General features: G+C 43.8%; 1 protein-coding gene across 2 annotated transcripts in view; it reads right to left on the bottom strand.

Moving 5' to 3' along the window:
• Positions 1-15,714: 15,714 nt before the first annotated feature.
• Positions 15,715-22,715, bottom strand: part of LOC144141369 (arylsulfatase B-like) — a 44,440-nt gene continuing 37,439 nt past the window's right edge. The window contains exons 8-11 of one of the 2 annotated variants that reach the window (XM_077672956.1): positions 21,466-21,759; positions 18,585-18,855; positions 17,061-17,235; positions 15,715-16,030 (exon numbers count right to left, since the gene is read on the bottom strand). In XM_077672956.1, coding sequence (XP_077529082.1) covers positions 15,905-16,030; positions 17,061-17,235; positions 18,585-18,855; positions 21,466-21,759 — 866 coding nt within the window. In that variant the 3' untranslated portion in view covers positions 15,715-15,904. The remainder of the gene's footprint in view (positions 16,031-17,060; positions 17,236-18,584; positions 18,856-21,465; positions 21,760-22,715) is intronic. The other variant, XM_077672957.1, reaches the window with a different exon arrangement.

The raw sequence follows: 22,715 nt of genomic DNA, 5'->3' as shown, positions 1-22,715 counted from the left end.
GGTTGCGTTTCTCACACTTTAAAATTGATTTTAAATATGTTCTGGGCTGTATTCGCCGCTGATATTTTGCAGAGGATGTATATGTGTCCACACCAATCTATTTCCGAAGTTATCTTGCCTTCAAAATTTTGTGTCAGTACCCGTTTAATGAACAACGGTTATCTTGCCTTTGCATTACATGCCCTGCATTACATTACATGCCATTACATGCTCTTAATTTTCAATTTTTTATATGTCCTTACACGCGTTAATTTCCTGACCCACTCCGCTCTCTTCTTGTCCACAGAGTTAGGCGGGATTAAAGCAACAGGAGAACAATATTGCTGAAAAGCGAGCATAATGTGTGCTCATTACCCCTTCTCTCCCCCCCCCCCCCAAAAAAAACAGCACTCTGTATAATCCTTCATCTTCGATAGATAAAAGAGAACGTAGTGCATTTCAAACGTATGAACAAAAGATTTGGAGTGGGGATGAAGTTAGGCGGCGACCCAGGCCACGTTCGCCTTTCGTCTTAGCCTACCCTTGGTTATTGCCAAGAAATAAAAAAAAATAAAAATCAAATAAATAAAAAAAACACTTCACGCCTATGGACCAAAATCTAGATCCTGGGGTGGGGCCGTAAAATATTTCTTGGAGAGCATCGAGTGAGGAATGATTACGGAAACAGCTGGAAATTGCAATGGGAGATTCGAAGCTACGAAACGCATTATGCGGCAAAAGAAGTAATATAACATAAAAATGAAATGAAAGAACCATAAAAAATTTTAAGATTGTACTGTGCAAATTTGTATAGTGGTTTGCACAGCACTGCTTCATCTACCGTGTTAGTAATGGCTTGTTTTGCATGGGCTGTTGCTTATGCTTTCCCAATAGACATGAATGCTTTTGTGCAGCATTGAAAACTGCCGCTACTAAGCGCAAACTCCAGTAAGAGATTTCTCGTTTCATACCTCTCTGGACGCCTTCGTTTCGGCCGCCAACAACGCAATTTTCCTTGCATGGCTTCGGGGTCATCAGAGACGCTTGTCGACTTCGTACGGTCGCACATTACCCCCCCGCTCCTCCCCCTCCCCCGGCTCTCGAACACGGCGATTCAAATAATGTTTCCCTTCCCATTCACGATGTTTCCGCTGCCAAGCCCTCCCCCAAAGCAGCCACCTACGCCATGAGCAAACGAGCACGTCTCAGCAGCGCCGATGCCGACAAGGAAGAGCAAGCAATGAAAAGCGCCTGAACTCTGTGCAATGCATTTGGACTTTTCTATGTGCCTCTCCAGATCTGTTTTGAGTAGCTCCTGGAAAGTCTATAACTGTCCCGCATAAGGCAAATGAAATATATGCAAATGGGCAAATGAAATATTGCGCTGCTTTCGGGCAATTCTTAGCAGCCCAAAAAAAAATGACCTGTTTTTCGCGGGCCGACATGGAGGCACCGCACTATGCGGATCACCTCTAGTTCGAAGCTCCGTTTGTGCACCACTGCGCAGGGCCGTTTCGGAGCCGCTTAACAGTCTTATTTTCGCGTGTGCCGTGGCCTTTCTTTCTTCTATGGCCCTGGTTGGGCCTCGCCGACCTTGCGCGGCCTACCCCAGCTCGCCCGCGCGCCGAGAACGTCGGCTAACAAACGTAAACAGGCAGAACGGACCGGGGTGGGGTCACCAGAACGAATGCAAAAAAGTGGCTAGATTTTGCCGAGTTTTCGTGAGCCGGGAATACGGAGGCGGTTGAGACAACACAGCTCCTGGATGAATGGTCTGTGTGCTCCTTATAGGAACCGGTGTACCGCTAGCGGTGAGCGAAAGCAATTGCACCTTCTAGCATTGTGTCGGCGGTAGAGACAGCTGAATACGCATGCCTGTGAATGCACGTTAATGTTTTCCATTTTGGTTGAATCCCTTCGTTCCTCTTGAATGTGGCCCCCGGTGGCGCCTGGCGGACGGTTCTTGGTAGCGGCGGCCGGCTGCCTGAGGCATGTGCCGAAGGTGTGTAATGGCTGCCTTCAGCTGCGACGTAATATAATATTCGACGACTTTTAGTAGTTGTTTATTTACTGTAAAGGAAGTGGCATTTGAGCACGACGACTATAAAGAATATTCCATCAAACATTATTCCCGGTAGTTGTGGGCTGAACAGGCAGTTGATGAAAACAATCGCTTTAGGTGATTCGCCTCACACAAAAAAAAAACAATATCCAAAATATACAAAAAATGCGCTCTGCAACTATACGTCAATCGAATCGCACTGGTATGTTTCTAAATTTCTGATAATGTTGTCCGTTGGACACAGATAGCTATGCAAATTATACATGTACCACGTCGTTATGGCCATATTTTGGTGCTGTAGTGTAACCCGCGCACCCGTGTAATCAACACTGCTTTGCTGTGCCACTTGGTGTCACGTGGGAGAGAAACCAAGCGCTGCCGGAAACTTTAGCTAAAATCAAGAACATTTAGTGTTAAATTCGAGATCATGCGATTGTTGCAAGCGATTATTGTGAAGTTTACGCATCTTAGTAACTCCTCTAGAGCCATTTGTTTTAAACAAAGCTTTCTAGCTCTACCAGCCAACGGTTCTTTCATGGCGGGTGGGACAACTAACTACCAACACGGCGGAAGTGGCAGCGGTGTGGGAGTGGAAGGCCGAGTGTTTCACTTACGGAGCCCCCTGTAGGTGTCGCGGCGAATTTATCCAGCGTTCGTAGCGCGCCAGAGCTGCTCATCTCGGCGGTCGTGACGCAAGAGCATTGTGTCGGCTTTGTCGTCTGCTTTAGCGACGGTTGTTTCGGGCTTGTTTTGGCGCAGCTTCGCTTCCATTGTGTACGTTCTTTCCACGGCTTAACTTGTTCGACAGCTCCTCCTGGGTAACCGGGACCCGACAGAATTATATGGTCTTAAAGCAAATATACCTTAAGTATTGTTTTGCAGGGCGAGAAAACGAAGTATAGTGACCCCAAATAGACATCTGGCCAGGGGAGAAACGCTAGAGAAATGCACTGCGGGCTGCCAATAAAACTCCGTTTTCTAAATTGGTGAATACCAATTCGGTTTTGTTTTAAGAGGTAGTACAAAACGCAAAACGAGCAACTGGTCCTGAAAAATAGCAATTATAGAAGTAATCTCAGATTTCTCGTAATTCTCCAAGTTACTAAACTAACTTGTTTAAATCGGTATAAATGGGAATCACTAAGCTCTCATGCCGAAATGTTTCGGTGTCTGCGCTTGTGTGGCGTGGTGGTGCAGCTCCAAGCTAGCACATCAGGATGGCTATGTTCCGCTGTCTCACCCTTCGAAACACACTCATCTTCATTTTCTTTCTTCCGACGCGCGGCCGGGCTACAAACGTCACCCGCCGTACGAGCCCGGCCATGGCCGACGCGGCTCCGTTTCGGATGGCGCCTCCGGAAACCGCAGCTAATGCCTTGCGGAATCTCTGATTTCACTCTTTCTAGAGGCATGTGTGTGAATTCAAGTGACGTCATATGTGCAGTTGTTGGGGTGGGGGGGGGGGGGTCGTTCACAGCTTTGCTTTCTATCCATCATCACGGCTGGATTGCCGCCAACATTTCTTTTGATTGTCCATCTTATTTTGTATGCATTTTATCGTTTTCAAGAAACCGCATCACGACACATTCCGCGGGCATAATTTACTCATTTGAGTGAAATGGTCTTTTTTTGTTCTTTGCTGTCCGTTTTACACAATGTCTGTAATTGCTCTTTCCGCATGCTGTGGGTACCTTTCATTTGTGGGCAGTTCAGAAAAGCAGTAAATAATATGATGCTATGTTAAAAGTCTTAAGCGGAATAAAATTTTTATAGTATTTTTGATGTTAACGTCAACACACTATTAGTCTAAAAATAAATGATGTGAACAATTATTTCACATTTTATTGAATCTACAAGTGTGCTAGGTCACTACAGGGTAAACATTTAATATAAGCCAATACTGTTTTCTGCGTTGTCATTTATTATTTTAAATTGTTCTCTGTTGTGCAGAGGGGGACAGCACCATTAAACAACAGAAGGGACCAGCCCCGAATGCCGTGGACAGCTTATTCTAGCGGCATGTAAGGCAAACTCCTCTTGAAGGCAGCAGCATTACCCCTACTGCCGGCAGCACTGACGCTATTAGTCCAACGTCATCGACTGTTCGAGACGTCCATACTTCTTTCTTTGAAAGCTATTCCGAACCCATTCTTCACGCAGGGTTTTCTTGTGGTGCACACACAGATTCAAGTCGCTCTACTAATACTATCCTGGTTAACAATGTCCCGTCTAGTGACCCAATAACTATCGCCACTGCCTGCAATAAGTACTTCAAGTCAGTATTCATAAGAGACAACTTTGAAATACCCGATTTCCCACAGGAGTAGTATTACGCAATTGGCGATTTAACCGCGTCTGTCGAGGGGGTTCTAAATTTAATTTTGCACCTGGACAATAAGAAATCCTACGGTCTTGATGGAATTCACAATGCTTTTCTTGGTATAGATATTGTGTTTGGACGAGCCGGTACCTAACTGTAATTTTTAATCAATCTTTATATAGTGCGACTGCCCCGTAAGTATGGAAATTGGCAAAAAATATTTCCCATGTTTAAATCCACAACAAGCACTCACCATAAAACTATCGTCCGATTTCATTGCGCCTCAATCATGTAAAATTCTCGAACATATAGTCTTCAGTCATAATATGGAGGTTCTTGAATGTTATAACATTTTATGTAACGTCAAGCATGATTTTCGTCGCGGCTTTAGTACAATAACTAAGGTTGCTGAATTTTCCCATGACATTGCCCACGCTCATGACTAAAGAAATCAAATTGACGCAATTTTTATAGACCCATCTAAGGCTTTCGACACCGTTACCCACTCAAAACTTCTTCATAAACTTGGCGTTATACTTAACAACTCGGCTTTAAGTTGATTGAATTGCAAGCTTCTTACATGATCGCTTCCAGTATGTTTCGTTTAACTCCACAAATTCGTCGGTAGTACATGTGTCATCCAGAGTTCCTCAGGGTTTGGTCCTTGGGCCACTTATTGTGTATAAATGATCTGCCTAAATATATATCCGCAATCATCCACCTCTATGCTGACGATTGCGGGTTATACAATGTTTATAACACGAATGATGATCATATTTTACTAAACGATTCTTTTGCTCAATTTTACAGGTGGTGCCAACACATGGCAAATGGATATTAACTTTACAAAAACAGTCATTTTATGTTCTAGTACACGCAGTTTCGTTTTATTCTTTAATTATTCTTAAAACGGATCTTTCCTACAGCGGGTGAACGAATATAAGTACCTGGGCGTCATCTTCATACCTACCTTGTCTTGGTCAAGGCACATTGATTATACATGCAACAAAGCCCTAAAAAAGTTAGGCTACTTAAACCATACATTGCGGGAAGCTCCACTCGAAACAAAATTGCTAACATATAAAACTTTCATCCGGCCCATCTTAAAATACACTTGTACCACCTGGAATCCTTATAAAGTATCCGAAATTAACACACTTGAATTTGTTAAGAAACAATTTCCCTCATTTTTTTCCGCTGTTTCGAATGGAGCTTTTCGCTGTCATACCACCTTGCTACCCTAGAATTACAACCACTGTCGGAGCGCCGTGAAGGCGAATGTCTTAAACTTTTACATATTCTTACGAATACCCAGCGCTACTCATTACAGAACAGCTATTTGTCGACCGATAAAATTATATCTACTAGAAATAGCAACCAACTCAACCTTGCAACTTTTCATCCACGAACTAATATATTTAGGTATAGCTCCTTCCCGCGAACAGTTGAAAAATGGAATCTAGTACCAGGTGAAATAACCTCTTCACCTTTCAAAAAAGTTTTGCAGAATTTAAATTGATTGTGGTATGTCAGTTTTTTTATAATTTCAAGGTCTTGCCGTACTTATTATCTATTAGGTCTAAACTTTATGAATCAGTAACTCTAAATGTGTTGTGTTTTTTTATATGAGTTATTCTGTGCAGAAAAGTGATTTGCATTCTATGTACCAACCCACTCCTGCGATAGCCCTACTCGGCTGCAGTATGTATAAATAAAAAAAAATAAATAAGTTATTCTGACTAAAGTACTGCCTCCCGTACTCCTCATGCAGGAGCTGCGCAGGTTGTTAGTGTAGAGCCACCAGGTTACATTGAGTCACCCGCAGCGGACATCAAGAACACACAGGAAGCATTAAAATGTTTTTCAGACTAACCACTTAAGGTCAGTTGTCTCCTGCATGTATATATTTCGGTTGGTGAACGTGGCAGAAGAGCGTGCCCACATTTCTGCTGCAGATGCGGAAGCGTCTGGTAGCCAATGAGCCTTTTGTAATTCCGATATCTGGTGACTTGATTGCCATTGTCAGAAGTGCCCGCTCGCATGCTAAATGCGTTTACCATTAATTAAACGATTTGTATTACCAACTGACTAACAACAAATTAGTTGTCTGCGTTGAAGCCCGAATGGACAAATTTGGGGCTGTAGCCTTTCAGAACACAACGAGTGTTACCATAGTGGACTTTATAGACCTGCTGGCATTGCACCTTAACTGAACGCGTGCAGTATGGCCGGATAGCACGTACGTTTAGCAATGCGGGGTTTGCAAAGGATCCTGCATCGCACTCGGGTATGTTGTACAAGCCCAACAAGATCGACGCTTGTGTGCGCTGCTGCATCGTGAAGAAGTTGCAAGGGCATTCCACTATGTGGATGGTTTCCTTGTGCTTATTGCGGGTGACAAAGCAAGTTTTCTATTTCATGTAAGGAAGGTGCTAACGACGTTTAAAAGCTACATTCGTGTTTTTGAACTGCCGTACCTACTGCCTGAAGGAACCATGCTGAGGTTTATCGACGTGAAGCTCTTTTTCACAGGTGAGCGTGTTTGTTGGAGATAGGTATGTTGGTTTTGTTTTTTTCCCTGCAAATAAGATATTCCGGCATTGTTCGCTATATGCCCCACTGCTTTGTAAAGAGAGTTGGGTCCTCGTCAATATGGCTGTGACCAGCTTTTTGCCCTCTTTCCTGCATTTTATGTTGCTATTGTTAAGATAATGCAAAATGAATGAATGAATGAATGAATGAGCCGCGCGCCAGTTAACCGTTGCTACGCTTATCGTTGGGGAACTCTCGCTTGATAAAGCGCGGGGTTGGAAAGCTATTTTTGGGCATAGCGCCGCAACGTTTTTGTGCGCTCCTGATTCAAAAAAGCTTGTTGCAGCAGGTTCTTGAAAGCTTCTTGCCAGTGTCTAGAAACAGAGGAATAGAAAATGAGAAAGTGGTAATTCAGTAGAAAAGAGTAATGATTGCGTCCGAAAATCATGTTCGCCGTACGCTGTGAGGCGAGGGGCATCTTTCCCTACTTCTGCTTTGGCAATACCCAATAACTTTCCATCCCATTTCTAAACCTCTCAGCCTTCCAAACTAGCAATAAATAGACGCGTGAGCTCGAAATTTCGTACGTGAGTATTTAGTATGGGTACCACAGTCAACACGGCCCGATATGTTTATTCAGTGTTTTATCACTAGAAAATGGGGTGGGAGCTAAACTATTGACCTATATAATTGATTCGAAGGTAAAGTTTTAATGAAAGCGCAATATAAATCTAGAGATATAAAGAATTCGGTTGACCGGCTTTGTCTGATATCTTGCCTTACATTTGTATAGTTATTTGCTGATGCGAAGTAACTGTTTTTACAAAAACCGCGAGTTACCTGACGCCTTTTAGGAGAAGAATATTTCGTTGTTTAGTATGAAGAAAACTGGTACGCATACATGCGCTCTCCTGGCTTTAGGTCTCCTAGTTTTCAGTTTAGAAAAAAATTGTAGTATTTATATATACTACAGTTGTAGTATTTATATATAGTTGTAGTAGTATTTATATATTAGTAGTAGTAGTAGAGTAGTAGTAGTAGTAGAGTTGTAGTATTTATATATACTACAACTGTATCTGACGCTTGAGGGTGGCAGCCCACCCTTAAGAGTCAGATACAGTTTAAGTATATATAAATACCCCAGAAAGTGAAGGAGAACACATTGCCCAGATAGCCGAATTGGTAAGGCATTCGAGATCTAATCGAAAGGCGTGGGTTCGGTACCCACTCTGGGCGCGTGTTTTTCTTTCTTTCTTTCGCATGTAATTAATAAAAAAAAATATTGCAACGTCACTAACAGTAAAAAAAAAGTCAAACCATTCCCCTATGCCTGCTTTGGCGTTGTAGACTGCCAGCATTTCTTTCTGTGTTTCCTAACGAGCCCATCATTTCCAAACCCTATTATCGTGCGAAAGCTTAGCGAGGGCCTCGGTTCTGGCAGCCTTGATGCCAAGGTAGCATAAGAGGGTTTCCCGCCAGTTACCCGCTTATGACAGGCTGTAGACGTTCGCGTCACGCCCCGGGGGTTGAAAAAGAAGGTCCCCTTCTCCCTGTGTTGTATCAGTGGCACTGGCTACCACCCTCAAGCGTCAGATACAGTTGGAGTAAATATAAATACGCCAGAAAGTGAAGGAGAACACAGTCGCCCAGATAGCCGAATTGGTAAGGCATTCGAGATCTAATCGAAAGGCGTGGGTTCGGTCCCCACTCTGGGCGCGTGTTTTTTTTTCTTTCTTTCGCATGTAATAATAAAAAAAAATAGTGTAACGTCACTAACGGTAAAAAATTAGTCAAACCATTCCCCTATGCCTGCTTTGGCGTTGTAGACTGCCAGCATTTCATTCTGTATTTCCTAACGAGCCCCTCATTTCCAAACCCTATTATCGTGCGAAAGCTTAGCGAGGGCCTCGGTTCTCGCAGCCTTGATGCCAAGATAGCATAAGAGGGTTTCCCGCCAGTTACCCGCTTATGACAGGCTGTAGACGTTCGCGTCACGCCCCGGGGGTTGAAAAAGAAGGTCCCCTTCTCCCTGTGTAGTCTGAGTGGCACTGGCTACCACAATCAAGCGTCAGATACAGTTGGAGTGAATATAAATACCCCAGAAAGTGAAGGAGAACACAGTCGCCCAGATAGCCGAATTGGTAAGGCATTCGATATCTAATCGAAAGGCGTGGGTTCCGTCCCCACTCTGGGCGGGTGTTTTTTCTTTCTTTCTTTCGCATGTAATTAATAAAAAAAATAATCTACATCTAAAAAAATAGTCAAACCATTCCCCTATGCCTGCTTTGGCGTTGTAGACTGCCAGCATTTATTTCTGTATTTCCTAACGAGCCCCTCATTTTCAAACCCTATTATCGTGCGAAAGCTTAGCGAGGGCCTCGGTTCTGGCAGCCTTGATGCCAAGGTAGCATAAGAGGGTTTCCCGCCAGTTACCCGCTTATGACAGGCTGTAGACGTTCGCGTCACGCCCCGGGGGTTGAAAAAGAAGGTCCCCTTTTCCCTGTGTAGTCTGAGTGGCACTGGCTACCACCCTCAAGCGTCAGACACAGTTGAAGTAAATATAAATACCCCAGAAAGTGAAGGAGAACACAGTCGCCCAGATAGCCGAATTGGTAAGGCATTCGAGATCTAATCGAAAGGCGTGGGTTCGGTCCCCCTTTGGGCGCGTGTTTTGCTTTCTTTCTTTCGCATGTAATTAACAAAAAAAATAATGTAACGTCACTAACGGTAAAAAAAAACTCAAACCATTCCCCTATGCCTGCTTTGGCGTTGTAGACTGCCAGCATTTCTTTCTGTGTTTCCTAACGAGCCCCTCATTTCCAAACCCTATTATCGTGCGAAAGCTTAGCGAGGGCCTCGGTTATGGCAGCCTTGATGCCAAGGTAGGATAAGATAGTTTCCCGCCAGTTACCCGCTTATGACAGGCTGTAGACGTTCGCGTCACGCCCCGGGGGTTGAAAAAGAAGGTCCCCTTCTCCCTGTGTAGTCTTAGTGGCACTGGCTACCACCCTCAAGCGTCAGATACAGTTGAAGTAAATATAAATACCCCAGAAAGTGAAGGAGAACACAGTCGCCCAGATAGCCGAATTGGTAAGGCATTCGAGATCTAATCGAAAGGCGTGGGTTCGGTCCCCCTTTGGGCGCGTGTTTTGCTTTCTTTCTTTCGCATGTAATTAACAAAAAAAATAATGTAACGTCACTAACGGTAAAAAAAAACTCAAACCATTCCCCTATGCCTGCTTTGGCGTTGTAGACTGCCAGCATTTCTTTCTGTGTTTCCTAACGAGCCCCTCATTTCCAAACCCTATTATCGTGCGAAAGCTTAGCGAGGGCCTCGGTTATGGCAGCCTTGATGCCAAGGTAGGATAAGATAGTTTCCCGCCAGTTACCCGCTTATGACAGGCTGTAGACGTTCGCGTCACGCCCCGGGGGTTGAAAAAGAAGGTCCCCTTCTCCCTGTGTAGTCTTAGTGGCACTGGCTACCACCCTCAAGCGTCAGATACAGTTGAAGTAAATATAAATACCCCAGAAAGTGAAGGAGAACACAGTCGCCCAGATAGCCGAATTGGTAAGGCATTCGAGATCTAATCGAAAGGCGTGGGTTCGGTCCCCACTCTGGGCGCGTGTTTTTCTTTATTTCTTTCGCATGTACTTAATATAAAAAAAATAATAATGTGACGTCACTAACGGTAAAAGAATAGTCAAACCATTCCCCTATGCCTGCTTTGGCGTTGTAGACTGCCAGCATTTCTTTCTGTATATATATATATATATATATATATATATATATATATATATATATAGAGAGAGAGAGAGAGAGAGAGAGAGAGAGAGAGATCTTGAGGTTTGTTGGGCCGTATAAAAACAGTGAAAAAAGTTGACTGACACGTTTCCCCTTTTTGTTGGCAGCAGATTCGGAGTTAGAAACTGCTTCTTCAGGGCTATATTTTAATTGCGTACATTTCGCCTCTATACAAAAACTCCTGTGAGGAAGGGTCACTTCAATCTTCCCTCCAGGAGAGGTCGCTTGTGAGGGGTGTTTCAAACAGTTTGAGAAAGTGAGGCATTCCAGTTGGCTAGAAAGGTAGAAGGTGAGGGAAGGGCAAAGAACACGGACGGAAAGGCAGCACGAAAACACAATAACAAGAAGCACACAAGCAAACACAAAATCAAAAACAAGAGTGAGTCTTGCGTGCTACGTAAATGGTGTAAAAACAGTCATCGGGAAGGGAAAAGGGGAATAAAAGGGGGGTGAAGGAGAACGGACAAAATATGGCGGCACAGGCTTAGATCTTCGATTCGGTCAAACTGCAAGGCCGCATGCATGCACGGCCCGCCCAGTCGACGCGTGGTCCCCACACCATACTCGAAATTTCCTGTGCTATTTTCGGTTTTTTTACTCCTGGTTAAGCCTACAGCAGCTCTCGTCTTGACGCCACTTCGACGAAACCGAGTGGTGTATCAAAGCTTTGCCCCGCGGCCAGCGAGCCGCGGGACTCGTAACACTAGGATTTGGTTTCGTTTGCGGCGCATTCTTCAGCCGTTTGTCTGTCAGCGGTGCGGCTGTCATAATTCAGGCCATTGTACGTCGGTGGCCCCGCGGGGCGCGCTCACAGCTCTTCAATGTTACTGATGAGACGAGTGATGGATGCCGAAAGGGTGGGTGAGGGGATGGGGCGTTCTATCATGTTTGTATTGCTTGACTTAGTCCCTAGACTAGGGTTTCCTTTTTTCCTTCGTTTTTTTTAGTTCTATGCACGATCCCGGTTCCACGCTCACCGCCTCCACCGCCCGCAAGTCCCCGATATTCCCGCTTTAGGCGCAGCTTTTTCCCGCAAGAATGAGAGGCGCCCGGATCCTCATTGATGTCATATGTGAATGCCTGGAAGTTATTTATAAAGTAGGCCTCCCTCTGCTGGCGTTCAAGGGAAGAGCGGAAGCCGGACTGCAGGAGAGTGATTCTGATATGCTCAATGAATGGTCCGGCAGGCGCACATGTTTGTAAAATGGTAGATCCGGCTGTGAGGTGACGTGGGATTTGCGATTGTTGAATCTGAGCCGGAATGCATTCTCGGTCTGGCCAATATAGTCCTTGCCACACATTTCGCAGTGCATTCGTATACGACGTTACTGGAATCACAGTCGAGGCTTTCTTTTATTCGGAAGGAAAATTAGGAAAAGTTAGATTTTGCCGTGTCGGTTTGGGTGATGGGGGCAAATTTTGCAGCGCGCTTTCCCGCATGGGCAGCAGCCTCAGTGTTGTTTCGGGACTGCAATTTTAGCCTTAACAAGCATATCTCTTAGGTTCTTGTCTTTAGCATACACTACACGGGGTGGTTCGGGGAAGGTAGCTGACAGGTGCTCACTTTGTCTGATCATGTTGAAATGCCTGCTCAGTATGTTGTTTACTCGTGGCATGTTCGCACCGTATGTTAATAACAGGGTGGTCTGCGGTGTTTCCTTGTTTTGTGAAATGTCGTTTGACAATGCTAACTGGCTGTCTGTTCGGCGTGCCCGATTGATGGCGTCATCAATTGTATTTTCTGGGTAATTTTGATTCAGAAGTGTGTTTTTTAAATTTTGCGAGTTTCTGTCAAATTCTTGGACATAAGAACAAGTTCGGCGGTATCTGTATGCCTGCGAGTATGGTATTCTAACTTTGCAATGTCGTGGGTGGTTGCTGTCAGAATGCAGGTACTGTTAGCGATCTGTGGGTTTTTTGTAGACGGTGGTTACGAGGGAGTTGCCATGTACCCGAAGAGTTACATCCAAACAGTTGATAGTGTCTTTAGATATGTCGTGGTTGAACTTGATTGATTGATGGAGACAGTTAAATTTTGAAATGAAGTCGAGAAGGCTAGCTTTGTCGTAATTCCATATCATGAATTGTCACCTTGGAAACGCCTGTAAAACAGTGATGTCTTTTGTTTCTTCAGAATGAAAGGAGTTTCCAATGATGCCATAAAAATATTGGCGTAATTTGGAGCCATCTTGGTTCCCATCGCCGTGCCAATGATATGACGAAAGTGCTTTTCGTTGAATTAGAAGTGATTATAATTTAGTACAATGGTTAGAAGTGTTGCGAGAGTTTCACTCTTTATGTCTGTTGATGGGTTGTTTTAGCCGGTAAATGCTGCCACGGTCGCGGCGATGCCTTCCGAGGGGGGAATATTGCCGCATGCCTGGGAAAATCTCCCTGTTTGGGTATGTCTTTCTGAACATTGTGTCTGAGAAGAAAAAGAGGCTAAGGTGCTACCACGGCAGCTCTGGTTGTGCGTCAGCTTCGGTGCCGTCTGCAGGTCTTTTAAACCGAGTAAACACTGTTTTTCTACCTTTATGCGTGACAATATTTGTGTACATCGAGCAGACGTCCAGCGTCTCCCGAAAACACCCTGGGGAGATGACGATACCAGCAATTTACAGTAGAAAATGGCTGGTATGTTTGATGTAGGACGGGAACGTAGGGGGGATGTCCTTAATTATGTGATTAATGAAGCACGAAATTTTTGTCAGTCACCGTCCTTCTACTGGATACAATGCGTCTGCCCGGGTGGTTGCTCTTATGCATATTGGGTAGCAAGTAAAATCGACCAGGGACAGTCTGTTCTGTTGACATAATTTTGACCATCACGGCAGTTATATTACCTTCCGTGTCATGAGATCTGAGGGTGTTGTGAATTTCACTTTCATAGAATTTTGTGGGGTCATTTGGTAGGTCATTATAGAATTGTCTGTCGCTTAGTTGTCGCATTCCCTCTTCCAAGTATTCAGACCTGTCAAGTATAACAATGTCTCCCCTCTTGTCTGATAGTTTCATAATTATGCTGCTTTCCGGTTCAAGAGAATTTAAAGCTGCTCTCTCTTCTACGGACAGATTGTTGCGCACGGGTTGGTGCTCTGCATATTTCCAGACAACATCCGTCAGTACAGCCGCAGTATACATATCTAAGTGCTGGTCCCGTCGGTCTTTTGGTGTCTAGGATTTTTATATATATATATATATATATATATATATATATATATATATATATATATATATATATATATATATGGCTACCACTCCAAGCACAGGAACCAAAAATACCTAAACATAAATACCCCAGAAAGTGGAGGGGAAAATCGCCCCGCAGGTAGCGTAGTGGTTATCGCACCAGACCGGTATTCTGGAGGTCGCGGGTTTGGATCCCAACCTGGCGGGCATGTTTTTTCGCCACTTTCTTTCTTTCCCCATTATTTATCTTTTTCAATGACCTACCAAATCCTCCAATTTGCTTTCCGAAGTTTTTTTGACTTCCGGCCCCTATTTCTGTGTTATTTTGTTATTTTCAATGAGCCTGTAATTTTCTATTCTGATTGGCTACATGCATAGCGAGGGCCTCTGTTCTGGCAGTCTTGGTATCATATGAAGCTTAAGAGGGTTCAACGCTGGTCGACCACTCTCGACATGTCGTAGACACTGGAGTCACGGCCCGGGGTTTAAAAAGACGGTCCCTTTCACCCCGAGTAAACCGAGTGGCGCTGGCTATCACCCCCAAGCGCAGGGGACAAAAATACGTAAATATAAATACCACAGAAAGTGGAGGGGAAAATCTCCCTTCCGGTAGCGTAGTGGTTATTGCACCACACCGGTATTCTGGAGGTCGTGGGTTCGGATCCCACCTGGCGGGCATTTTTTCTCCTCTTTCTTTCTTTCTTTCCAAATTATTTATCTGTTTCAATGACCGACAACATCTACCCGTTTGCTTTCTGAGGTTTTTTTGACGGCCAACACTTATTTCTCTCTCTCTCTCTCTCTCTCTCTATATATATATATATATATATATATATATATATATATATATATATATATATAAAGTTAGAAAAGGTTGCGGGTTCACAAGCTGGTGTTTCCCCAGCAATTTTCTCAAGCTGGTCATGCTCGATTTCCGCCACACGATTTAGGACAAACGGTCGAAATGCGTGGTAGAGTGACTGAATTTTGTTCCTAGGCATTGGTCAATGGCATGGACGGTATGGGGCGACACTCGAAGCGCCGAGATAGAAGTGTCGTCGAGAGCGGGGCGCCCAAAAACTCATTTTGCGAACTTCACGGCTGCACATCTCGCGAAAAAATTGTCCAGTAATTATGCAATGCCCCCAGTGGAAGACCGGTCAGTTTTCATGATTGTACTGTGTACCCACAATGAGCGGTTAATATTTTTTTGAGCTCAACAAACACAACCTCAGATTCGAGCCACGGAATTTGCGACGCTTTCCAGTGCGAAACTATCGTAGCGTTCCGTGACGCCCCCACGACCTTATAAAAGTGGCCACTGCCTTCCCCTCCTCATTCGCTCTGCAGCCTGTGAGGCGTTCTGACCCCAGTCGCTGCTTGGTCAAATTGGAGCGGGAGTTGCTCGCGCTTGGCAGGAACATTGAACCGCCAAAGCTCAATGCCTTTTTTGCACATGAATAAAGTTTTGCTTTACTGAATACATTTTGTTTTAATCCTCGTAGTTTTTTTGCAATTAAGGCTCAACTAGTTTAGTTTTCTCTAGTGGTCGCCTATATCAAAATACCATAACGAAATTTTTAGCCGTCCCGCAGACTTCGTTATAACAAGGTATTACTTTATCTATATATATATATATATATATATATATATTTATATAGTGCGAAATGTTGCGATTTGTATTGTGCGCTTTAGCGCTTAATCACCAAAAAAGCTTGGACAATAGAATTTAAAGCATCACATGAACACTACTGATACCCAGCGACGCGCATAAGCAGAAAAAACAGAAACATTTGTGTTTTAATGTACTTTCAATGGTCAGGTATTGTTGTCATTCGTTTCATATATTGTAAGTTGTTTTTTGAGTGGCCACCTTCAATGGCATCATTCACAGAAGGATAATTTCCTTGCATGGGGTATTAAAAGCTACGAAGGTAGATCACCTGTGCTTGTCGGTCAGTTTTTATGTATTTCCGGCTACTACATTTTGGGAGTGTGTTACTGACACACAAGCACAAAACTACAACCATGGTCCCCACGTTCCGTTGAGGTTTTCGGGGTACCCTCTTGGATCAAGTGGCCGGTTTCTTGCTGGGATGGATGAGGCTAAGTATTTGTCCAGTCTCTTTTGGAGGGCGCTCACTATCTGTCAGAAAACAAAAAAAAACATTCCGTCGGTTAAGGATCCATATACTGATTGGGAAAGCCAACGGTTTGTGCAAAGCTATTCAAACACTTTAATTATAATACTGACGACATTCTTCTCGCAAGGGCGTTAAATTTATGTTTTTGGCAACTAGACAATAATTAAACTTTTAAACATGCCAGTATTATATTGTCACATACAAAAGTGGTAGATGAAAAAATCAAAACTTTAGACAAAATTTTAGTATTGAATGCAAGCGGCACACTTATGAAAATCTTTCTTGGGTGGTTGGAAACAGTAAATCTGTTTATGCACCAGAGGAGGCGAAACACGTGTATATATCGTTGTGAACTCCTTTATCAAGATGTTGTATGCGAGAATGATGCCCTACGCACATACCGCAACTGACTGTACCCAAACTTAGGACATCTTTATCACACACGACGTGTTTTTGTGCAGGAGCGGGGGAAATATTACACTTCAGCGAATTCTTCGCATCTTGCTGGTTTTACGTATTCTAGCTAAAACCATTCTAAAACTTTCGAATTAAGCAAAAAAAGAGGTTGTAAGCCTAGTGCTAAAAGTCGGTTTTTTTTGGCGCGTATTCGGCGCTTATCTCTTCGTCGTTTGGTGTATACAAACACAATTTCTTCTTTGATCTAAAGTATGTTATGATTACTTTGAATGTTAGAAAAAACCTGCGCTCTTGGATAATGTGTTGTTTCGGCTACCTGATGCGCAGTAACACATGGCGATGCATTCAATACCTGAAAAACACAATGTAATGATTTATTGGCCACTGCTGGCGAAACATTTGTCCATCTAGTTTCACTTTAGAGGTAGTTGTAAAAAACGTTTACTTTGCTTTTGAATTTAATGCCTCACAAATATACTGAATGGGTGAAAGTTATGCTTTTGCAAGTACAACCGCTTTGTTGGCCTGTATTTCTACCGAGCTCAGAGAGAAATGCAGTTCGGCATGCAAGCAGAAGAGCAACACAAATTCTTTTGCTTTTAAACCATTGCTTACCTTGCTGTGCGTCGATGCCAAATTATTCAACTCACAGGGATCCTTCGCGAGGTTGAACAAGTACGGAGGCTTTGCGCTGACAAAATTTGAGTTGTTTCCGGACCGATTACACTTCACCGTCGCGTGCTCCCGCCACTTCGACGGGAATTTGATGCTTGTAACGTTGTAAAGGCACCTGTACGGCAATCGCAACGACAGGTTCAATTACATGTCCAAATTTCCTGCTACGCTAAAAAATGAAGATATTTTACACGCATTTACTTAATTTGATGCCGAATTTATCCAAATATTTGAACGCTCAAAATGACCTTGTGGAAACAGAACAGAGAAGCCATCAGCGTGTTGTATTGCTTGGAACACGGGTCAGGATCTTCACGGCCGCGGGCCGCATGGTGCTCGCGGGGCAGTAATATTCGTTCCCCAGCACGTCTTCACAACCCTAACCCCTCCCCCTGTCACTTCTTATCTCAAGGGTGACACCCCAGTTATGACCTCAAATTGGGAAACACGAAAAGAATGGACATCTTCCACCTGGCATTGTTTTCTATCTTGCCACTTAGCCAGAATAATGTCAATTATTGTCAAATATCAATGTCTACTTGCTGAACTTTTTTTTTTGGCCTGAAAAACCCCGTCCTGGCTCCTTCAGGCATTCCGCCGTGTCAGCCTCTTGCAACCATGCCGTACATCTCGAAAGGTGGCCGACCGCTGGCATACAACATTGCGAAAAATTTCGGAAATCGTGCCTAACATGCAGCAGCAGTAAATATTGGCCGACTCAGCATAGGGTGGTGGTAACGTAAACTGGGGCGAACAGAAACATTTTAAACTTATGAGCATGGCCTGTTGAAAAATGAAATAACGGGTTGTAAATAAAATGATTGTGCTACAAAGGGGGACACGGACGGAGTGAGGACACACACACATGGCGAAAACTTCCAACTACCTTTAATTGCCACTGTGTCAACTTTATAGGCTTTGCAAAGGATGACTGCGCATGCACAAGCAAAAAGGGAGATTAAACGTTCCGGGATGCTGCGGCCAAGAAAACCAATTCCTTTTCGGTAAGAGCCCGCGACGAATTGGTTTTCTTGGCCGCCGCAACACCGAACATTTAATCTCCCTTTTTGTTTGCGCATGCACGGTCGTTCTTTGCAAAGTGTATAAAGTGGACACAGTGGCAAGAAAAAGTAGTTGGGAGTTTGCGCCGTGTTTCTCTGTCCTCACTCCGTCCTTGTCCCCCTTTTTGGCGCGATCATTTTATTTAACAATGGAGTACCAACGTGCCCAGGACGCTACCCTTATTCAGATAACGGGTAATTAAAACACAATTGGTGAAGTTTGTCTCTACCTAATTTACTTCTGCAGAAGTTAGTACGCGGTTAAAAAGCACACGATCAAAAAATAACAATACTTAACAAAGCTAGCAACAATTATATGTGTGTAAAATTCCCTCATAATTTTAAAAAATAGAAAACTAATTTCCGTCCAAAAGATTTTCGGGCGCCTATTTGCAATACATACCTCAGAACTTCTGCAACTTTCGACTTTGTCATGAGGAGGTCCAAGTCAGATCTAGGGCGAGAGCCGCCAGGCGTTTCGTAACGACCATCATATTGTCCGCCGTAGTGGATGCCTAGGACAAGTTTGTATTGCTTGTATCGGAGTGCCGCGATTCTTTCAGCCGGCTCGATGTTGTACAACACTTCGTTCCGAGGGGACGCCAGGTTCAGTGACAGGTGGCGCCACATATCCACTCCGTCGAGCTGGTTCCCAAGCCGTGTCGGGTCTCCACCTGGTGAAAAGTGCAGTTTTGTCTTAATACGGTTGTAAATAGTTGTATACGGCATTGCCAACTCCGGAAGTCCCATACAAATACAAAAAATGTCGCGCACAATTTCGTAATGTCGCGCAAAAGTCCCCACGACATTACGAGCGAGCAATATAAGTTTCCCCTTTAGATTTTTCCCTAGTTTTTTGCACTAATTTTTTTTTTACTTGCACCTTGCCCTTGCGCGTCGGAGGGCGCGGGCGTAGGACGGCAACGGCCTGTGAAGGGGAAGGGCAAGAGGTAAGCAAAACACGTAATAGAAAAAAGACCTTTTATAACTTCTTCTTGTGGTAAAAACTGTAAGGGCATCATCATCACCATCACTATTGTCTTACACAGTCACCTATGACGAACGAGCCGAGTAGTCTCCTAAACGTTGGTACCGGTCCTAATAAAAACCTTAATTGGTGTATTTGACTCTTCATCAAGTGTAACCCAACCAGACAGATAGTTGTTCAAGATGTTCAGAATAAAAACTTTCACTTACTGCCTTATAAATTTTCAGGCTCCTAGCCAAAGGGACAAAGTCCTCATTTCTTTACAATATTTGTTACACCTGAGATGCTAAAAATGGTTTGTTATGAAAGGAGTAAGAAGAAAAAAAGGATGGTTAAGTCAGGTCGTGGATGAATCATTGAAAACAACCACATATCTGTATTCAAAACCAGTTCTAATGTCGTTAGACGTGCCACAATGGGACAAAAAACAAAGATGCACAGGCACAGCCTATGCAAAGTTATTTCGGTGGCACACACGCAGCCATTCTTTTCCTTACTATCAATAATCCGCAACCTAGCAGGTTAAGCAAAAAGAGTTGCGACAACCGTGAGCCAGTTGAAATGCATTGTTACGTTATTCATGTAAGGTTATATTGTTTGCGTATTTGTATTTCTTCTGAGCACGAGGACACGAGATAGATTCCCGGAAGTGGTGGCCGCTTTGCTGATGGAGGCGAAAACCAAAATCGCACTTGTGTACAAGATTTCGGCGCACGTTAAACACTCCCTGGTGGTCCAAAGCTAGTGAGCCATCGTTTACAGCGTGCCTCATTGCCTGCGTTGAGTCGGCGCGTTAAACCTTAAAATCAACCAATTTGTATTTTTTTGCTCAGTGATGCGGCATCCGAGTGGGACGACAGAAACTGTTACCTAGTTGAGCGAGCTCTAAAAACCTTTATTGGCACAGGCAACAATAGCGGCTGTGGATTCATTTATGCAATGTATCCATGCAAACATACGTTTCCGATAAGCTAGTAGAGGTTACCGGACGATAGGCAACAACGTTGTCTAAGTGGGCTCGGCTTGTCGTCGTAGCTTGCTCGCTCGACCCAATTATATGCACTCGGCGTTCTATCGTCGTGTCGTAACCCAGATGCTTTGAAAGCAAAGCGGTTTATATATTCAAAGGCGTTCGAAACTCGTGAATCACTGGGGCTTGTCAAACCTCTCCTCATTGTTTAGCCCCCCCCCCCCAAAAAAAAAACTGCAGGTGCATTTGAGACAAAATATAGGTAATAACCCGCACCGCCCGCGTTCATTTAGTTAGGAACGCTCGTTTGGTTGGTTGTTACAATAGTAAGCGAGAAACGTGGCAGTGCAACGCCGGGACATGCGGGAAAAAAAAGGAAGAACAATAATAACAGAACTCCCGCTGCCGCAGTTCCAGGCGAGGGGCACACGAGCACAGCGAAGGCGCGAATTTTGAATTGGATTGGGTGGTAGCAGTGAGCGGAGAACGGTGCCACAGCCGATTAAGGCAAATCACTGCTCTATGTTCCTACAGCTTTCACAATGAGTGCAACGGCTTTAATTTTATCTTGCGTTAATAAAGAAAGCGGACGCCGAGCAGAAATTTGCTTTACAATTGCCTCAGCTTCACAAAACGTTTTTTTTTTGTACTGGGCAAGTATAGCCTGGAGCTTGTTTGTATTCTTCTCCTGCAAATTTCTTTATAGAGAGTAGGTAATCAACTCTTATTCTTAGTGTTTGGGCAGTTTATATGTCGTTTTTGATGAGCATGGATAAGTACTTTTTATAAATATAGAAGTTCTGCCATTGAAAAGATGACTAAATATTTAACAACGCCTATATAAACAAAAATTGCCTATTGCTACGTGGGGCAGAAGAGACTAGGAGAACCATGGTTGATAATGAAACGATGTATATTCAGGATGAGACGATATACTTACAAGCGGACAAAATGGAGCCTGTGCTGGTTGTATGCCACACACGGCTTCTATTCCTTGGAGTAGTGAAAGGAGAGCGCTGCGCTACACTGTTTACTCTCGTCGCAGTATGCAAAGAACGCACATTGTTTTGTCTTTCCTGAGGGTATTTGGAATCAATACTGCACATTGGCTTTAACCTCTTTGCGAAGCAGTGTTCAGCCAAGAGACGGTGAACAATAGAGTAGGGCGCGGCTTCTTTGTGAAAAAAAGTGTCCCTGCACATGCAAATCGCGACATGGATGGTTGAAATCGCGACATGGATGGTTGTGACAAAAGCAATTTACCGTGGACCTCCTCTTTTATTTTTCTGAGCTAAAAGAGTATTTATTATTCAGGGGCATGCTTACCAGCGGCATGATAAAGTGTGGGCAACCAGTCGATAATATGCATCATTTGGTGAGACACCCTTCTCCTCTTGGCAAGAAATGGCGACCAGACAAAAGTTGGCACGAGAGCAGCTCCTTCCCAGAGGCCGCCTTTGGCACCCCGAAGAGGCCAGTTTGAGCCCCGGTTGGAGTGGGGGCCGAAAGATTGCCCTCCATTGTCCGAGATGAATACTATGATGGAGTTTTCCAGCAATTGTTCTTTGTGGAGGGCTTCCACTACAACACCTACCGACTCGTCGAGCGTGTCAACCATGCCTGTATCATGGTAAAGGAGTAAAACGCAGAAAAAAAAGTTTAAACACTTTTGATGGCCGAAAATGAAATACGTTTTCAAGTGTATATAGCTAAGGGTCATGATATATGTAAAAAAGTGATATTTACCTATTGGAAGGAAGACAACCACAATGTAGTCATATCTTGCAGCGGAGACCACAACGTTTTTATTTTTGTTGTTTCAAATTTGCTCCCGAACTTTAAACGACCAAATGGCTTGGTGTGCGTGCCATTCAGCAATTTTCAAGGATACTTCGAATTTTGTAGCTCTGACGCACTATACATTTATTCTCGCAATTACATAAGGGTGCCCTGGGCAAACCTACAAGCATATCTTAGGAAACTGGGCAACTGTTTGCTTTTAATTTAAATCGCAGCATCAGCTTTTATGTTGAGCGGAGCTATCCAGGCGTTCCTAACACCTTTCGGACAAATAGCAAAGTGCAATCAAGTAAACGGCTTGGGAGAATATTAAGTGAAGAAAGATTGGTTATTTATAACTGAGCCTACGATGTCACCGGCTATACACTCACCACAAGACAGAAATACACGAAGGAATCTATTTTAATGTGCATACGTGTCTTTTGTATCGTCTTTAAGAACAAAACTTGTGTCCTTCGCATTGCATTTTTTGCAGTTGAAGTGGTTATACGTGTGCTGCCCTTGACAGCTTGTATGAGAACTTTCAAGACGTATAACGGAACAACAAAGGCCTGCGCTTGTGTGTGATCCTTTTTATCAGGAGATTCATAAAAGTAAATTAACCTCTGGGCAAGATTTTTAAGAAGCCATGGCGAGATAACAAAAATTGTGAACCTTACCACGCCGCCATTATGTATTAGTGTATTGGTAAGCACATGATCACTACCGCTATTCTGCGCCATATGAAGCAACGATTACGGTACACTGTAAGCGTTTTTGGTTTTTTGTATCCCTCA

Source organism: Haemaphysalis longicornis, unplaced genomic scaffold (assembly GCF_048455015.1).
Source record: "Haemaphysalis longicornis isolate Haplotype H1 unplaced genomic scaffold, Haemaphysalis longicornis Haplotype H1 scaffold_6, whole genome shotgun sequence".
Taxonomy (NCBI): Eukaryota; Metazoa; Arthropoda; class Arachnida; order Ixodida; family Ixodidae; genus Haemaphysalis; species Haemaphysalis longicornis.
The sequence above is the reverse complement of the archived record's forward strand: the minus strand, read 5'-3'. Positions and strand labels throughout refer to the sequence as shown.